The 15551-nt window shown below is 47.9% G+C and overlaps 1 protein-coding gene across 3 annotated transcripts in view; it reads left to right on the forward strand.

Moving 5' to 3' along the window:
• ACACB (acetyl-CoA carboxylase beta) overlaps positions 1-15551 on the forward strand; it is a 157720-nt gene that overhangs the window by 115728 nt on the left and 26441 nt on the right. For all 3 annotated transcript variants that reach the window (XM_024257188.3, XM_063711885.1, XM_054528185.2), the window contains 9 exons: positions 1244-1362; positions 6533-6670; positions 7614-7713; positions 7804-7911; positions 9168-9224; positions 9461-9502; positions 10956-11171; positions 13533-13688; positions 14794-14997. In XM_024257188.3, the coding sequence (XP_024112956.2) occupies positions 1244-1362; positions 6533-6670; positions 7614-7713; positions 7804-7911; positions 9168-9224; positions 9461-9502; positions 10956-11171; positions 13533-13688; positions 14794-14997 (1140 nt within the window). The remainder of the gene's footprint in view (positions 1-1243; positions 1363-6532; positions 6671-7613; positions 7714-7803; positions 7912-9167; positions 9225-9460; positions 9503-10955; positions 11172-13532; positions 13689-14793; positions 14998-15551) is intronic.

Consider the following 15551-nt stretch of genomic DNA (forward strand, 5'->3'; position numbering starts at 1 on the left):
GGTGTGGTGGTGCCTGTAGTCCCAGCTACTTGGGAGGCTGAAGTGGGAGGATCCTTTGAGCTCAGGAGTTCAAGGCTGCAGTGGGTTATGATCTCACCACCGTACTCCAGCCTGGGTGATGGAGTGAGACCCTGTCTCAAAAGTAAATAAATAAAATAAAGTTACATACACAGCTTGTGTTATATTTCTGTTGGACAGCACTGCTCTAAAGCAGGGTTTGATAAACTGTAGACCATGGACCATATTTGGCCCACCACCTGTTTCTGTAAAGTTTTATCAGACTGCGGCCAAGTGCGGTGGCTCATGCTTGTAATCCCAGCACTTTGGGAGTCCAAGGCGGGCGGATCACCTGAGGTCGGGAGTTCGAGACCAGCCTGACCAACATGGAGAAACCCCGTCTCTACTAAAAATACAAAATTAGCTGGGCGTGGTGGCGCATGCCTATAATCCCAGCTACTCAGGAGGCTGAGGCAGGAGAATTGCTTGAACCTGGGAGGAGGAGGTTGTGGTGAGCTGAGATCACGCCATTGCACTCCAGCCTGGGCGACAAGAACAAAACTCCGTCTCAAAAAAAAAAAAGAAAAAAAAAAAGAAGAACGCAGCCACACCCATTCATTTACCTGTTGTCCACAGCTACTTCCGTGCTAACAGCAGAATTGAGTAGTTGCAGCCAAGATGATATGTCCCAGAAAGCCTAAAATATTTACTACCTATCTCTTACAGAAGTTTATCAACCCCTGCTCTGGAGTTTAGAGTGGATTTTGTGTAACTAGTAACATTCTGAAATATGAGCAAATTTGCTCTTAACTGCTGCTTAGAAATCTTTTTTTTTTTTTAATTGAGGAAGGATTTTTCTCTGTTGCCCAGGCTGAAGTGCAGTGGTGCTATCATAGCTCATTGCAGCCTCAACATCCTGTGCTCAAGCAATCCTCCCACCTCAGCCTCCCGAGTAGATGGGACTACAGGTGCCTGCCACCACACCTGGCTAGTTTTTGTATTTTTAGTAGACGTGGGGATTTGCCATGTTGCCCAGACTGGTCTCGAACTCCTGGGTTCGAGTGACCTACCTGCCCTGGCCTTCCAAAATGCTGGAATTGCAGGCCTGAGCCACTGCACCCGGCCTGCTTACAGATAGATCTTTTAGAGGTCATTTCTGGTACCCGTTCCCCGTGAGCGCCCTCAGCTTTTGAAGACACTCTGCAGTGCCCCCTGAGAGAATGTCCGTGTGCTTCTGCCTTGTCAGGTTTACGTGCGGAGGGGCTACATCGCCTATGAGTTAAACAGCCTGCAGCACCGGCAGCTCCCGGACGGTACCTGTGTGGTAGAATTCCAGTTCATGCTGCCCTCCTCCCACCCAAACCGGTATGGAGTGGGACACACCCAGGGACGGCCTGTGTTTCTGTTCTTCCTGACCTCTGTCGTCCTGTCTCTGGAAGGACCTGGCAAGTGTGTTTGGGCATGCTGCTGGGGAGACATCAGCAATAAGCACTTCCCCTGTGGGAGCTCCCTGCAGCGCCATTTTCTCCGCTCTAACGTGGTGATAATGCAATGCCCACCTCCTACACCTGCACTGTTCAGTACAGTAGCCATGTGTGCCTATTTACATTAAAATCAATGCACATGGGCCGGGCGCGGTGGCTTACGCCTGTAATCCCAGCACTTTGGGAGGCCGAGGCGGGCAGATCACTTGAGGTCAGGAGTTCCAGACCAGCGTGGCCAACATGGTGAAACCCCATCTCTACTTAAAATACAAAAATTAGCCGGGCGTGGTGGCACATCCCTGTAATCCCAGCTACTGGGGAGGCTGAGGCAGGAGGATCACTTGAACCCGGGAGGCGGAGTGAGTCAGTGAGCCGAGATTGCCCCACTGCACTCCAGCCTGGGAGAAGAAGCGAGACTCCGTCTCAAAAAAACAAAAAAAAAGCCAGGCACAGTAGTGGCTCACACCTGTAATCTCAGCACTTTGGGACGCCAAGGTGGGTGGATCACAAGGTCAGGAGTTCAAGACCAGCCTGGCCAACATGGTGAAACCCTATCTCTACTAAAAAAAAATACAAAAATTAGCCTGGCATGGTGGTGTGCACTGGTAATTCCAGCTACCCGGGAGGCTGAGGGAGAACTGCTTGAACCCGGGAGGCAGAGGTTGCAGTGAGCTGAGATTGCGCCACTACACGCCAGCCTGGGCGACAGAGCAAGAGTCTGTCCCAAAAAAAAAAAAAGAAAAAACAAAAAATGCAAATGAGCCAGCCATGGTGGCCCACACCTGTAATCCTAGCACTTCAGAGGGCTGAAGGGGGCAGATCAGGAACTTGAGGCCTGGAGTTTGACACCAGCCTGGCCAACTTGGTGAAACCCCGTCTCTACTAAAAATATAAAAATTTGCCAGGCGTGGTGGCACACCCCTGTAATCCCAGGTTACTTGGGAGGCTGAGAGACGAGAGTCGCTTAAACCTGGGAGGCAGAGGTTGCAGTGAGCCGAGATTATGCCACTGTACTCCAGCCTGGGTGACAGAGCGAGACTCTGTCTGAAAAAAAAAAAAAAAAAAATTCAGCTTCTCAGTCATACCATGTGGCTCATGGCTGCTATATTATTTGACAGTGGAGTTCTAGAACATTCTGTCATGATAGAAAGTTCTAGTAGACAATGCCACCCAAGCCATTGGGAAGAGTCATGAGATAAGGCACATGTAGCATTTTAGAAAGTTCCTGGCACAAAGAAAGTTGTTGACTGTGAGTGATCCCGGGGATGATCATGACTAATGCTGTCATTACCATCTAGTGGCATGCCATTGGCCTGGGTGCTCTGCTCAGTGCTCCCACACTCTTTTATTTATTTATTTATTTTGAGATGGAGTCTCGCTCTGTTGCCCAAGCTGGAGTGCAGTGGCACAATCCCAGCTCCCAGATTCAAGCGATTCTCCTGCCTCAGCCTCCCGAGTAGCTGGGACTACAGGCGCGCACCACCATGCTTGGCTAATTTTTATATTTTTAGTAGAGATGGGGTTTCATCATGTCAGCCAGGCTGGCCTTGAACGCCTGATCTCAGATGATCCACCTGCCTCGGCCTCCCAAAGTGCTGGGATTACAGGCGTGAGCCACCATGCCCAGCCCACACTATTATTTTATTCACCTCTTATCCTCTATAGGCCAAAAATATGTTCTCATCCTCATTTTACAGATGGGAGCCCTGGGCCGTCACCTGAGCTAGGCTGAGCTGCTTGTGCAGGCCATACTCTTACCTCCAAGTCCTTTCCACAGCATTCAGGGGCCCTCTGAGCCAGGTGTGGGGGCACACACACTGTCCTGTCTGTGTCCACTGTAATCTGCTGTCCAAGAGCTATAGTTCAGTAGATACCCTCAGTGTTCTCACCTGAGAATATCTTTTTTTGATTTTTTTGAAACGGAGTCTCACTCTGTCACCCAGGCTGGAGTGCAATGGCGCAATCTCAGCTCACTGCAGCCTACGCCTCCTGGGTTCAAGCGATTCTCCTGCCTCAGCCTCCCGAGTAGCTGGGACCACAGACATGCACCACCAAGCCCCACTACTTTTTTTTGTATTTTTGGTGGAGGTGGGGTTTCACTGTGTTGACCAGGTTGGTCTGGAACTCCTGACCTCAAATGATCTGTCCACCTCAGCCTCCCAAAGTGATGGGATTACAGGAGCCACCATGCCTGGCTCACCTAAGAATATCTGATGTGTCTGAGTTCCTCACTCACAGTCTTTTTTTCAGTCCATCTTGTTTCAGGACCCAAAGTATTAATACCACTTAGGTCAGATAGAGTGCGATACCTTCTCTTAAAGTAATTATGTCTCTTTGGGATTCGAAGTGTTCTCTCTCACGCTCCCTCGCCCCTCTGGTTTTAGTTCTTATGGGGGTGCCCAAGGCCTTGCCTACGGCTGCATTGATGTCATTGTGATTTGGGAGTTTGGTTGATCAGATCTGTACAGGCAATAGGGTTCATGCTTTGGTAAAGCAGGGATTTTTCTGGCCTCTTGGGATTTTTAAAATAACTTTCTTTTCCTGTTGGTTTTAAGAAGAAAGATGCTGCTATGTTTTGGATGAAGAAAAGGGGGCTTCCCCAGGAGGCACTGCCTTTCCTAGTTATTTATTTTTACCCTTCTTATTTCCAAAAATAGGATTGTGACATTTTACCCCATTGAGGGAAAGGGGACTGACTGCTTGCAGCCTGGGGTCATTCTGGGGATTTGGAGAGCAGTGGTGGTGTGAGATATTTTGTAGCTGTCTACTCCTGAGAAGGAATTCTTTTCTCTTTTGATTTTTTTGTTTGGTTGTTTAGAGACAGAGTCTAGTTCTGTCACCCAGGCTAGAGTGCAGTGGCATGATCATAGCTCACTACAGCCTTGAACTCCTGGGCTCAAGTGATTCTCCCACCTCAGCTCCCTGTGTAGCTGGGACCACAGGCTTGTGCCACCACACCTGGCTAATTCTTTAAAAATATTTTTTTGCAGAGATGGGAGGTCTCACTATGTGGCCCAGGTTGGTCTTGAACTCCTGGGCTCAAGTGATCCTCCTGCCTCGGCCTCCCAAAGTGCTGATATTATAGGCGCGAGCCCCTGTGCCTGGCCTTCTCTTTTGATCTTATTGTCTCAGCAAGTCAGCCCTGTTAGGAAGGGAAGGGCGGCTCTCCTGAGGGCTGTGGGTCATGCCTTATGATCTACATGTATATCCAGGTTATTGGTTGTGATTTTCAGTATGGGCACAGGGTCCTTTTTTGACCCAGAGAGACATTGAGGACCCTGGGGGATTCCTGGCCATCTAAGATTCTCATGATTGCTGTCAGTGCCAGAAATGTACTCTGGGCCTGTGAAGAGACCTTGCCTGTGGCTGCCCCCACCAACCAGCCCTTTAATGCCTCTGTAACGGGCCATGAGGAATAAAGTCTACCCCCAAGATGGCCTGGCTTGGCCCTCAACACTTGTGTGTGTAGAGCCAGGCACATGGTGCTTTAGGTCACCAAGACCCAAGGGAAGGTCAGATGAGAGGTTGGCAGGGCTTTGTGCCAGCTGCAGCCTGGACCCGGACCTCTGCACTGGGTGGGAACTGGCTACATCCCCCTGTGATGGGGCTGCTGTCTTAGCTCTGCCCACTGTTGCCCTGCAGGAAACTGACCATCACAACCAGACTTCTCCATGTTTTTTTCCAGCAGAAGCAGGAAATCTATTTTTTTTTTTTAACCTGAAGTCCTTCCATTTTTCAATGGGGGCAGGCAATTCATGTTAAATGAATACATGAACACATGTTAATTCATGTATGTTATTAAAATGCTGCATGGACCAAAGTCATTCTGTGAGCAGCATTCAGCCACACTGCCACTGCAAGTTTGTGACCCCTGGATTGAGCCGTCGGGGAGCAGAGGGGCCACGATCGTGATTTCAGAGCACCCAACAGGAATGCACACACCTGTGTCAGGGTCCCCAAAAGCACCCCCAGGTTTGATCATCACCTAGGAGAACTCACAGGTCTCAGGACGTAGTCATGCTCATAGCTCTGACTTATTAGGGAGCAAGGATACCAAGCAGTTAGCCAAGGCAGAAGGCATCAGGGTGAAGTCCAGAGGAAAGCAGGTACACTGCCAGGGTCCTCTCCCAGTGGATTCACGCAGGGTGCACTTCATTCCCCCAGCAAGGAGTTGTGACAACACAAGTGAAGGGTTGTCTTCCAGCTCCGCACCAGGGATTGGTGGCTGGTCACATCGCCCTCTGCCCTGCATCAAAATCTCAGGCTTGCAGAAGAAAGCAGGTGTTCAGCATAAACCACACTGTGCAAACAGTTGAGGTGCAGTGAGCCACCCTTGTCACCTTCAGGGAATGATAGGAACCTTCCCCAAGTCCAAGTTCCCAGAGGCCAGCCAAGAGCTGTCCTTGCAAGCAAGCAGGTCTCCTTTCTCAGAAGAGCAGTGGGGAGCCTGCTGTGTTGACTTCCTGCACACCATTTGATTACCCCTCCCATACCTGATTCCAAGGCCCAATTCTAACAACCTCAGGTGGCCCATTGAGATTTGCTGCTGATGAGCAGCCAGTTCTGGGAGCATCATCATCTAAACTCCAGAAGGCTGCTGACTTTGTCCCAAGGGCAAGTTTGATGGAGCGGGAGGGATTAGAGGGAGCAGAGGACTGGAGTGTCCATCAGGACCAAGCCTGACTCCCTCACCAGCTGCCTGGGGCTGGTGGATTTCTCCAGGAGAAATTGATGGTGGGAGTGTTTCTTCTCTGTGGTCAAGTTCAGCACTTGGGGCTGCCCTCGGGACTGTGTTGAGACTGGACTCTCATGCATGAATCATTGATTCCTATACTTGTTGAGCTCTTACTCTTCACCAGGTCCTGAGGGATCAGATGAGACCCTCCTCAGGCCCTGGCCCCAGCCATTGTCTCATCCCCTGCCCATTTTAAGCACCCATTTGGAAGAGCTCTAAATCTGGTCCAGCTCACTGAAGCTTCAGGAGCAGGAGCAGCTCGTAGAGTTGGGTCTGCAAGCAGCTGCCTCATCCCCCACTTGCCATCACCCTACAGGATGACTGTGCCCATCAGTATCACCAACCCTGACCTGCTGAGGCACAGCACAGAGCTCTTCATGGACAGCGGCTTCTCCCCACTGTGCCAGCGCATGGGAGCCATGGTAGCCTTCAGGAGATTCGAGGACTTCACCAGGTACCCAGCACGGCCCAGTCTCCAACACCCTGAGCATGGGGGCTGGGCAGGCTTCCCTTGAATCCCCCCCGCGAATTCACTGGACAGATGGGGTGGGAGAGACCCAGACACATGACACAGCACGTCAATAACAACAGAATAATAATAGCATTGTAGCCAAGAGTGTGAGCCTGCATGTCAGCTTGCCTGGCACAGCACACCAATAACAACAGAATAATAAAAGCATTGTAGCCAAGAGTATGAGCCTGCGTGTCAGCTTGCCTGGTTTGAATTCTGGCTCTGTGCTTTCTAACTAAGAGACTGAGCAAAATATTTTAACCTCTCCGTACCTTCGTTTTCTCATCTGTAAAATGGGAACAATAAAGGACCCACTTCATAGGTGCGCCATGAGAATTAAATGAGATAATATATGTGAAATAACATATTTAAAGTATAATTAGTATGCAGATAACATAGTGACTAAATATTAGCTCTCAATAGTTACTGTTACGGTCTTTTTTCAGCCTTTCACTGTGTGTTCTGTTTTGTGCTTGGAGTATCTTGTGGAATTTTCACAACAGCCTCATGAGGCATACGGATTACTCTTATTACCTTTCTTTGACTCGGGGTGAGGTGAGGTTTCTAGGATCTCCCAGACAGTAAAAATGGGAGCCAAGAGTTGATCTCAAGCCCAGCTGATGCCTGAAAGCGTTGGAGTCCTTCCATGTATTCCTGATCACAGATCACTTAGGTTCATTCTTCCCTTTTGGGAAGGACCCCATCAGGGGTGCTCTGGACAAAGTAGACAGGGAACCTCCTGAGCTCTGTAGAGTTGGATAAGATCAAAGGGTGTTGGCTGGGAAATTGGGAGGGTCTGGCGTTCCCTGATGCCTGGCTTAGAAGCTTGACCTCATCCCCATGGGTCAGCAGCCCCTCAGCCCTCCCTCTCTACCCGCACCCCCAGAAATTTTGATGAAGTCATCTCTTGCTTTGCCAACGTGCCCAAAGACACCCCCCTCTTCAGCGAGGCCCGCACCTCCCTGTACTCCGAGGATGACTGCAAGGTAAGCGTCTCAGCCCAGGGAGCAACCTGGGGAGTGGGTGGGCCGTGGCCCCCAGGCTTTCCAGCCCTACCCCTTGCTTCTCCCTCTCAGAGCCTCAGAGAAGAGCCCATCCACATTCTGAATGTGTCCATCCAGTGTGCAGACCACCTGGAGGATGAGGCACTGGTGCCGATTTTACGGACGTTTGTACAGTCCAAGGTACTCTGGGCATGCCTCTGGTTTTGGTGGGGGTTCTTGGAGAAGGAGGAGGGGCTGGGCTCGTCGAGGCAGCCCTTGGGGAGGCAGACCTGCTGAGTACTTCAGAGCCACAGACCTGGCTTCCCACTCTAGCTCTGCTCGCCTTGTAGCTGGCGACCTTGGGCAGATGTGGCTGAACATGGGGACAGCATTTCTCTCACTCACGGTGTTGCAATGATTCAATGACAAAGTATATACATGGCTTAGCCAGTCCCAGGTACAGAGGGCGCACCCAATAAATAGTTTGGAGATTTTCTGGGAATGTTTTTGTTGGAATAATCCAGAAACTGGCAGTTTTAAAATGGCTACTTACATTGATGACCAAGTGTGCCAGTAACAGCAGGTTGCTCTGTAAGCCTGTGATGCCATTGTATTTCAGCCTGGGGGACAGAGCGAGACCATGTCTCAAAAAAAATGATATATATTTACAGTATACAATGTGATATTTTTAAATTATCTTTTTAATAACAGATTTATTAAGACATCATTGACATACTACACAATTCACCCATTTAAAGTGTGTAATTTTGCAGCCATAAGGAATGAGATCATGTCCTTTGCAGGGACATGGATGAAGCTGGAAGCCATCATCCTCAGCAAACTAACACAGGAACAGAAAACCAAACACCTCATGTGCTCACTCATAAGTGGGAGCTGAACATTGAGAACACATGGGCACAGGGAGGGGAACAACACACACCGGGGCCTGTCGGGGGGTGGGGGCCAAGCGGAGGGAACTTAGAGGACAGGTCGGTAGGTGCAGCAAACCACCATGGCACATATATACCTATGTAACAAGCCTGCACGTTCTGCACATGTATCCTGTTTTTTTTTTTTTTAGAAGAAATAAGAAAAAAAGTGTACAATTTAATATATTTTTAGTATATTCACCAGGTTGCACAACCATCACCAGAATCAATTTTAGAACATTCTCATCACTCCATAGAAAAACCCTGTACCTGTCAGCAGTCTGTCCCTGACCCAAAAACCCTCTCCCCGCCACAGCCCTAGGCAACCACTAATCTACTTTCTCTCTCTGTAGATTTGCTTATTCTGGACGTTTCCTATAAATGGAATCAGACCACAGGAGGTCTCATGATTGACATCTTCCACTTAGCATAATGTTTACAGGTTCATCTGTGTGGTAACATGCAGCAATACTTCAGTTCTTTTTATGGCCAAATAATATTCTATTGTGTCTTTGGTTTTTAATGCAGAAAAATATCCTTGTGGATTATGGACTCCGACGAATCACATTCTTGATTGCCCAAGAGGTTAGTTCACAGTTCATCTTTATGAGTCTTTTCCATTCTCCAAGCCTTGGTGTGTGCCATTTATCTGATATTTATTTTGTAGATTTGGGTGAAAGAGATCATTAGAAAAGAGAAGGATTTCCAAATGATTCATTCTAGAAGTGAATGTAATCGTTTACAATCACTAAATAAGGATGTACATATTTCAATGCGTCTTGCTTGATTTAATTGTCTTGTGTGTGGATTTCTTTTTGCAGAAAGAATTTCCCAAGTTTTTCACATTCAGAGCAAGAGATGAGGTATGGCCAAAAGTAATGATGTTTTCTCTTCTCTGGCATCTTTTTTTATTTTTTAAGAGATGGGATGGGGCCGGGTGTGGTGGCTCACGCCGGTAATCCTAGCACTTTGGGAGGCTGAGGCAGGAGGTTTGCTTGAGCTCAGGAGTTCTAGACCAGCCTGGGTTATATAGTGAGACCCTGTCTCTACAAAAAAATTAAAAAATCAGCCTGGCACTGTGGTACAAGCCTGTGGTCCCAGCTACTTGGGAGGCTGAGGTGGGAGGATTGCTTGAACCTGGGAAGTAGAGGTTTCAGTGAGCCAAGATGATGCCACTGCACTCTAGCCCAGGCTGGACTCGAACTTATGGCTTAAGTGATCCTCCTGCTTCAGCCTCCCCAGTAGCTGGGACTATAGGCACATGCCACCGTGCCTCCCAGCTCCCTGGCATCTTTGATATTCATGAAGAATATAGTCTGCAGTCCTTAAGGCATCCCCATATTCAAGAATGTAGCAACTTTTGTGTAGACTGCAGTCTTCCTCTGGGATTGTATTTCCATTGAGAGCCCTCTGTTCCCTGCATGGCACTCAGACCTGAGAATCTTGCCCTTTCAGCCTCACTACAGGTTTCTGTCTTGCTTGAATAATTTTCAGTACTTGCTGATGTACTCAGTAAGACATTTTTTCCAAACTGTTTTTCTTATGCTCATCTAGAACAGTGGTTGGCAAACTCACTTGCAGACCAGCTGCCTGTTTTTACGAATAAAGTTTTATTGGAACACAGCCACACCCATTGGATTCCACATTGTCTACTCTGGCTTTCACTCTAACAGTAGCAGAATTGAGTAGTTGTGACAGAGCCCGTATGATCCATCAGCCTAAAACATTTACTCTCTGGCCATTTAAGAAAACGTTTACCGATCCCTGTTATAGAACAGGTAGGTTTATTCCCCGCACTGATTCAAGACCCCACCAAATTCAGCATTTTGCATTTTAATTTATCCAAAGCTTTATTTTTCTAGCTAAGACACATCTTTTTCTTAAAGTCTTCATTTTTTTTTTTTTTCTGTTTAGTTTCCAGTACTGTCAGTTGCTTTCTTTTCGGGGACCAATTTCCACCAAGAAACCAGGGGTTAGTGGCTTCATGAGAATTGCCATAGGCTGTGACAGATGGAGAACAGCCTGGTCATGCTGGCAGGTGATAGGGACTAGCTAGGTTCCCCCAGCAGCCAGCGCTGTACCCAGCAAACCAGGCTTGCAATGCCCATAGCTCTCCTCAGATCTTAGCAAAACCCCAAATATCTGGAGCCCTGGGGGTAGCTTACAATTAGGGGACATCATGAATGCTGCATTCCTGAGTGCCAAACCCATGGACACCAGGGGTCTGCAGAGTAGGGCGTGGACCAAGCAGGGACACAGCTCCATCGTCAAGCTGTGTGTGTATGTGTCTGTCTTCTCTCTCTGGTCTGCCTACAGTTTGCAGAAGATCGCATTTACCGTCACTTGGAACCTGCTCTGGCCTTCCAGCTGGAACTCAACCGGATGCGTAACTTCGATCTGACCGCCGTGCCCTGTGCCAACCACAAGATGCACCTTTACCTGGGTGCTGCCAAGGTGAAGGAAGGGGTGGAAGTGACGGACCATAGGTTCTTCATCCGCGCCATCATCAGGCACTCCGACCTGATTACAAAGGTAAGACATCGCAGAGCATTTCTTCCTCTCTCAGAACCTGGCCCTCCCTTCCTTACACTCCTGCTCTGTGTTGGGTCCTGGGCTGCATGCTGGGGATGGAGAGTACGCCAACACCCAGGGTCCTGCCCTTGCGATGCTCCAGTCCAGGGCAGGAGGCGGACAGCAAAGTGGCCTGTGATCATGTCCAGGCTGGTGGCACTTGGATCTGTTTCTCGTATTATGTGGGTCTCTGCACATGAGAAGAAAATATCCAGGATAGAAAAATACTGGTTTGTTCAGGGAATTTCTTATATTTTCTGACTGAGTGATCATTTTCCATTGTTTCTTGCATTTAGAAAAGTAATCCATGGCCGGGCGCAGTGACCCATGCCTGTAATCCCAGTACTTTGGGAGGCTGAGGTGGGCAGATCACTTGAGGTCAGGGGTTCAAAACCAGCCTGGCCCACATGGTGAAACCCTGTGTCTACTAAAAATACAAAAATTACCTGGGCATGGTGGCGTACACTTGTAATTCCAGCTACTCAGGAGGCTGAGGCATGAGAATCGCTTGAACCTGGGAGGCAGAGGTTGCAGTGAGCTGAGATGGAGCCATTGTACTTCAGCCTGGGGGATAGAGCGAGAGCCTATCACCAAAAAAAAAAAAAAAAAAAAAAGCAGAAGTAATCCATGATTATATTGTGAAAATTTTAAATAAGACTGAAAACTGTTTTTAAGAACCTAGCGCAAGGACCGAGAATCCTGTCACTGAGGGGCCAGCTCAGTTGTTGACTGTTTCTAGACACAATTCCGTCCCTGAAACCTAGAGTTGTAGGCATAAGTTGCAGATAAGAGCTCAGAGTGGACAGATCATTTGAATATATTATTCTTTAATTGGTCAGTTACTTGTGGACTTCTTTCATTGTTAATAAAGAATGGTCCACCACATATTATTTCCTTGCACGGATGTACCGTGTATAATTTTTTTTTTTTTACTAATCCCCTATTGATGGATACGTATATATTATTATATATATAATATATAATATATAATATATATTATATGTATTTATATAAATATATATTTATATAAATGTATATATAATTATTATATATATATATATTTTTGAGATGGAATTTTGCTCTTGTTGCCCAGGCTGGAGTGCAACGGCACGATCTCAGCTCACTGCAACCGCCACACCCCGGGGTTCAAGCAGTTCTCCTGCCTCAGCCTTCTGAGTAGCTGGGACTACAGGCACACCCCACCATGCCTGGCTAATTTTGTATTTTTAGTAGAGACGGGGTTTCTCCATGTTGGTCAGGCTGGTCTGAAACTCCCGACCTCAGGTGATCCGCCCGCCTTGGCCTCCCAAAGTGCTCGGATTACAGGCGTGAACCACCACGCCTGGCCCTATTGATGGATATTAAGCTAACTGCAGTTTTTTGCTACCTGTCAACTAGATGTTTTATTTTAATTTTTATTTTTTTTGATACAGAGTTTTGCTCTTGTCACCCAGGCTGGAGTGCAGTGGCGTGATCTTGGCTCACTACCACCTCTGCCTCCCGGGTTCAAGTGATTCTCCTGCATCAGCTTCCCAAGTAGCTGGGATTATAGGCGCCCACCACCATGCCCAGCTAATTTTTGTATTTTTAGTAGAGACGGAGTTTCACCATGTTGGCCAGGCTGGTCTTGAACTCCTGACCTCAAATGATCCACCCATCTCGCCCTCCCAAAGTGCTGGGATTATAGGCGTGAGCCACTGTTCCTGGCCAAGCTGTTTTAATAGGTTTTATTATTGTTGAGGTATGGTGAGGCCAATAGATCAGGAGACAACTGCCATCAAAAAGACAGTGTACTCATAGTTCCCAAGAAGAAGGAACTCTCCCTGCCACGGGGCCACATGGGGAGGCTCTGGGGTTGGTCAGGCAGCAGAGGGACGGAGGGGAAGACATGGAAGACATGGGCGACAGCCTTGATTGTGGTTTCCTGGAGAAGAAAAAAGTGAGGCTGAGTAAACAGGTTTAGGATTGGCTGTGAATCATCTCAGCAGACCCTGGGATATAGAAGCTGTCTCTGGTTCTCAGGAATCTGGCCCTGGGTGATTAGGGCAGGTGGTTTGTATCCCCAGGTACGATCCAGGGTCAGCAAGGCCCCAGGTGTCAAAGTGTCAGAATGCAGAAAATAGGACACATGTCAATACACTCAACAGCTTTGCAGTCCCTTCGCCTCTGAGAGGCAGGGCTCTGCTGTTCTTGCCTGGCACACTTTTTGGAGGAGGGGAATGTTTTCCTCCTGTCTCTGCCTCTTTGGGGCTGGGTTTCCAGCCAGCTGGGAGTGGGCCTGCACCCCTGGCCTGAGCAGCTGTCCCTCCCACCCTTTGGCAGGAAGCCTCCTTCGAATACCTGCAGAACGAGGGTGAGCGGCTGCTCCTGGAGGCCATGGATGAGCTGGAGGTGGCGTTCAATAACACCAGCGTGCGAACCGACTGCAACCACATCTTCCTCAACTTCGTGCCCACTGTCATCATGGACCCCTTCAAGGTCTCGCGTTTGCAGGGGGGCTCTCACCGGGCTCTGGGTTCACCCTCTGAGCCATGTTGCTTTGGGGTATTGTCTCCTGCCACTCAAGACCTGGGTTCCAGGATGAAACCATGCGTATTTGAGCCTCAGTTGCTGCAGGAGGAGAGCAAACCTTCTGCTATTCAATTCTAGAGCTATGTTTTAGCCATGCCCTGATGGCACTTGGGAATGCTTTACTTTAAGGATGACAAGCATGCTCAAAACGTCTTTCAAAACAAAATTTTGTCCTTTCCCTGGTTCCAGGCTGCACTGGGGACTGCATGTGGGTGGGGAGAGACGTGAGACTGTGAGGTCTGTGGCTGAGTGTTCCCTGTCAGGTAGCTCTTCACGAGCAGACAGACTTTTGTGGTGGTGATTCTGAAATGAAAGAAGCCCCGCTTGTAATCCCAGTACTTTGGGAGGCTGAGGTGGGTAGATTGCTTGAGCCCAGGAATTTGAGACAAGCCTGGGCAACATGGAGAGACCCCATCTCTACTAAAAATTTTAAAAATTAAAAAATAAAATAATATTAAGATTATTAATAAAATTAATATTAATATTGATGCATTAATAAAATATTAAAATATATAAATATATTTTCTTTTATTATTTAATAATATATATTATTAAAAATAATTAATACAATAGTATTATTAAAAAGAGAAGTCCTGGTACATCCGTTTGGTATCTGGGGGATTCAGGGGACCCATGTGGATGCTCTGACCTCACTAGTTCACGTAGTTCCAGAAGGAAGCAGTGCAATGGCTTGAGTCAAAGCCATGTAAAGATAGTGTAACGTAGCAGTACTAGCTCAGTCACTTATCAGCCTCAGTTTCCTTCTCTGTCAATGAGGGATTAGGAAAGCTCGCCTCTCTTGAGTATTTACGAGGGCAAAATGAGGTAAAGAGTTTTAAATGCTTAGCAAGAGCCGTTGCTTGTTATTAGTTAATACTTTTTGTTGGATACAAACTATGTCCCAGGCGTTTTTGCAGTCAGTATATCTCATCCCCTTATTAGTATCGGTGCTATTGCAAATGTCCTTGGGATGTCTTGGCCCTGAAACTGGAATTGCTGTGTTTTGGGGCAGATCGAGGAGTCCGTGCGCTACATGGTTATGCGCTACGGCAGCCGGTTGTGGAAACTCCGCGTGCTGCAGGCTGAGGTCAAGATCAACATCCGCCAGACCACCACCGGCAGTGCCATTCCCATCCGCCTGTTCATCACCAATGAGTCGGGCTACTACCTGGACATCAGCCTCTACAAAGAAGTGACTGACTCCAGATCCGGAAATGTAAGGCTGGCCTGTGCCATGGGGGTCTAAGTCAAAGCAGAAGCAGGCTGCTTGGGCCATCAATTTGTAGATTAAGATGGCATTTGGAGGCGGTCTTGCCTTGCTCTCCCATGTCATTCTGGGTTGGGGTAGCCCCCTCTGAGTGTTATGTTAAATGTGTTAGCCTTTGAATCTTGGTTTTTCACTCACCTAAGAAGGAGAGTGAACCTCCAAGTTTAATCCATTCAGTGGCCATGTTGGATTTTTGATAGAGACAAGGCGTCGCCATATTGGCCAGGCTGGTCTCGAACTCCTGACTTCAAGTGATCTGCCCGCCTTAACCTCCCAAAGTACTGGGATTACAGGCGTGAGCCACCACACCTGGCCATATGGCCATATTTGGGATAAGTTGTGCACTGCTGTGGTTGACTATAATGCAGTCCTCAGATTGGTTCACTTAGGGAAATACTTTCCCAACTATGTTCTAGGACAGACTTTTGTAAAGTGAATTAAATGTTCTTTTGACTGCCATTTAAATTCCTATGTGTGTACATAAAAATATACATATATATACA

The sequence above is a fragment of the Pongo abelii genome, chromosome 10 (genome assembly GCF_028885655.2).
Source record: "Pongo abelii isolate AG06213 chromosome 10, NHGRI_mPonAbe1-v2.0_pri, whole genome shotgun sequence".
NCBI classification, from domain to species: Eukaryota; Metazoa; Chordata; class Mammalia; order Primates; family Hominidae; genus Pongo; species Pongo abelii.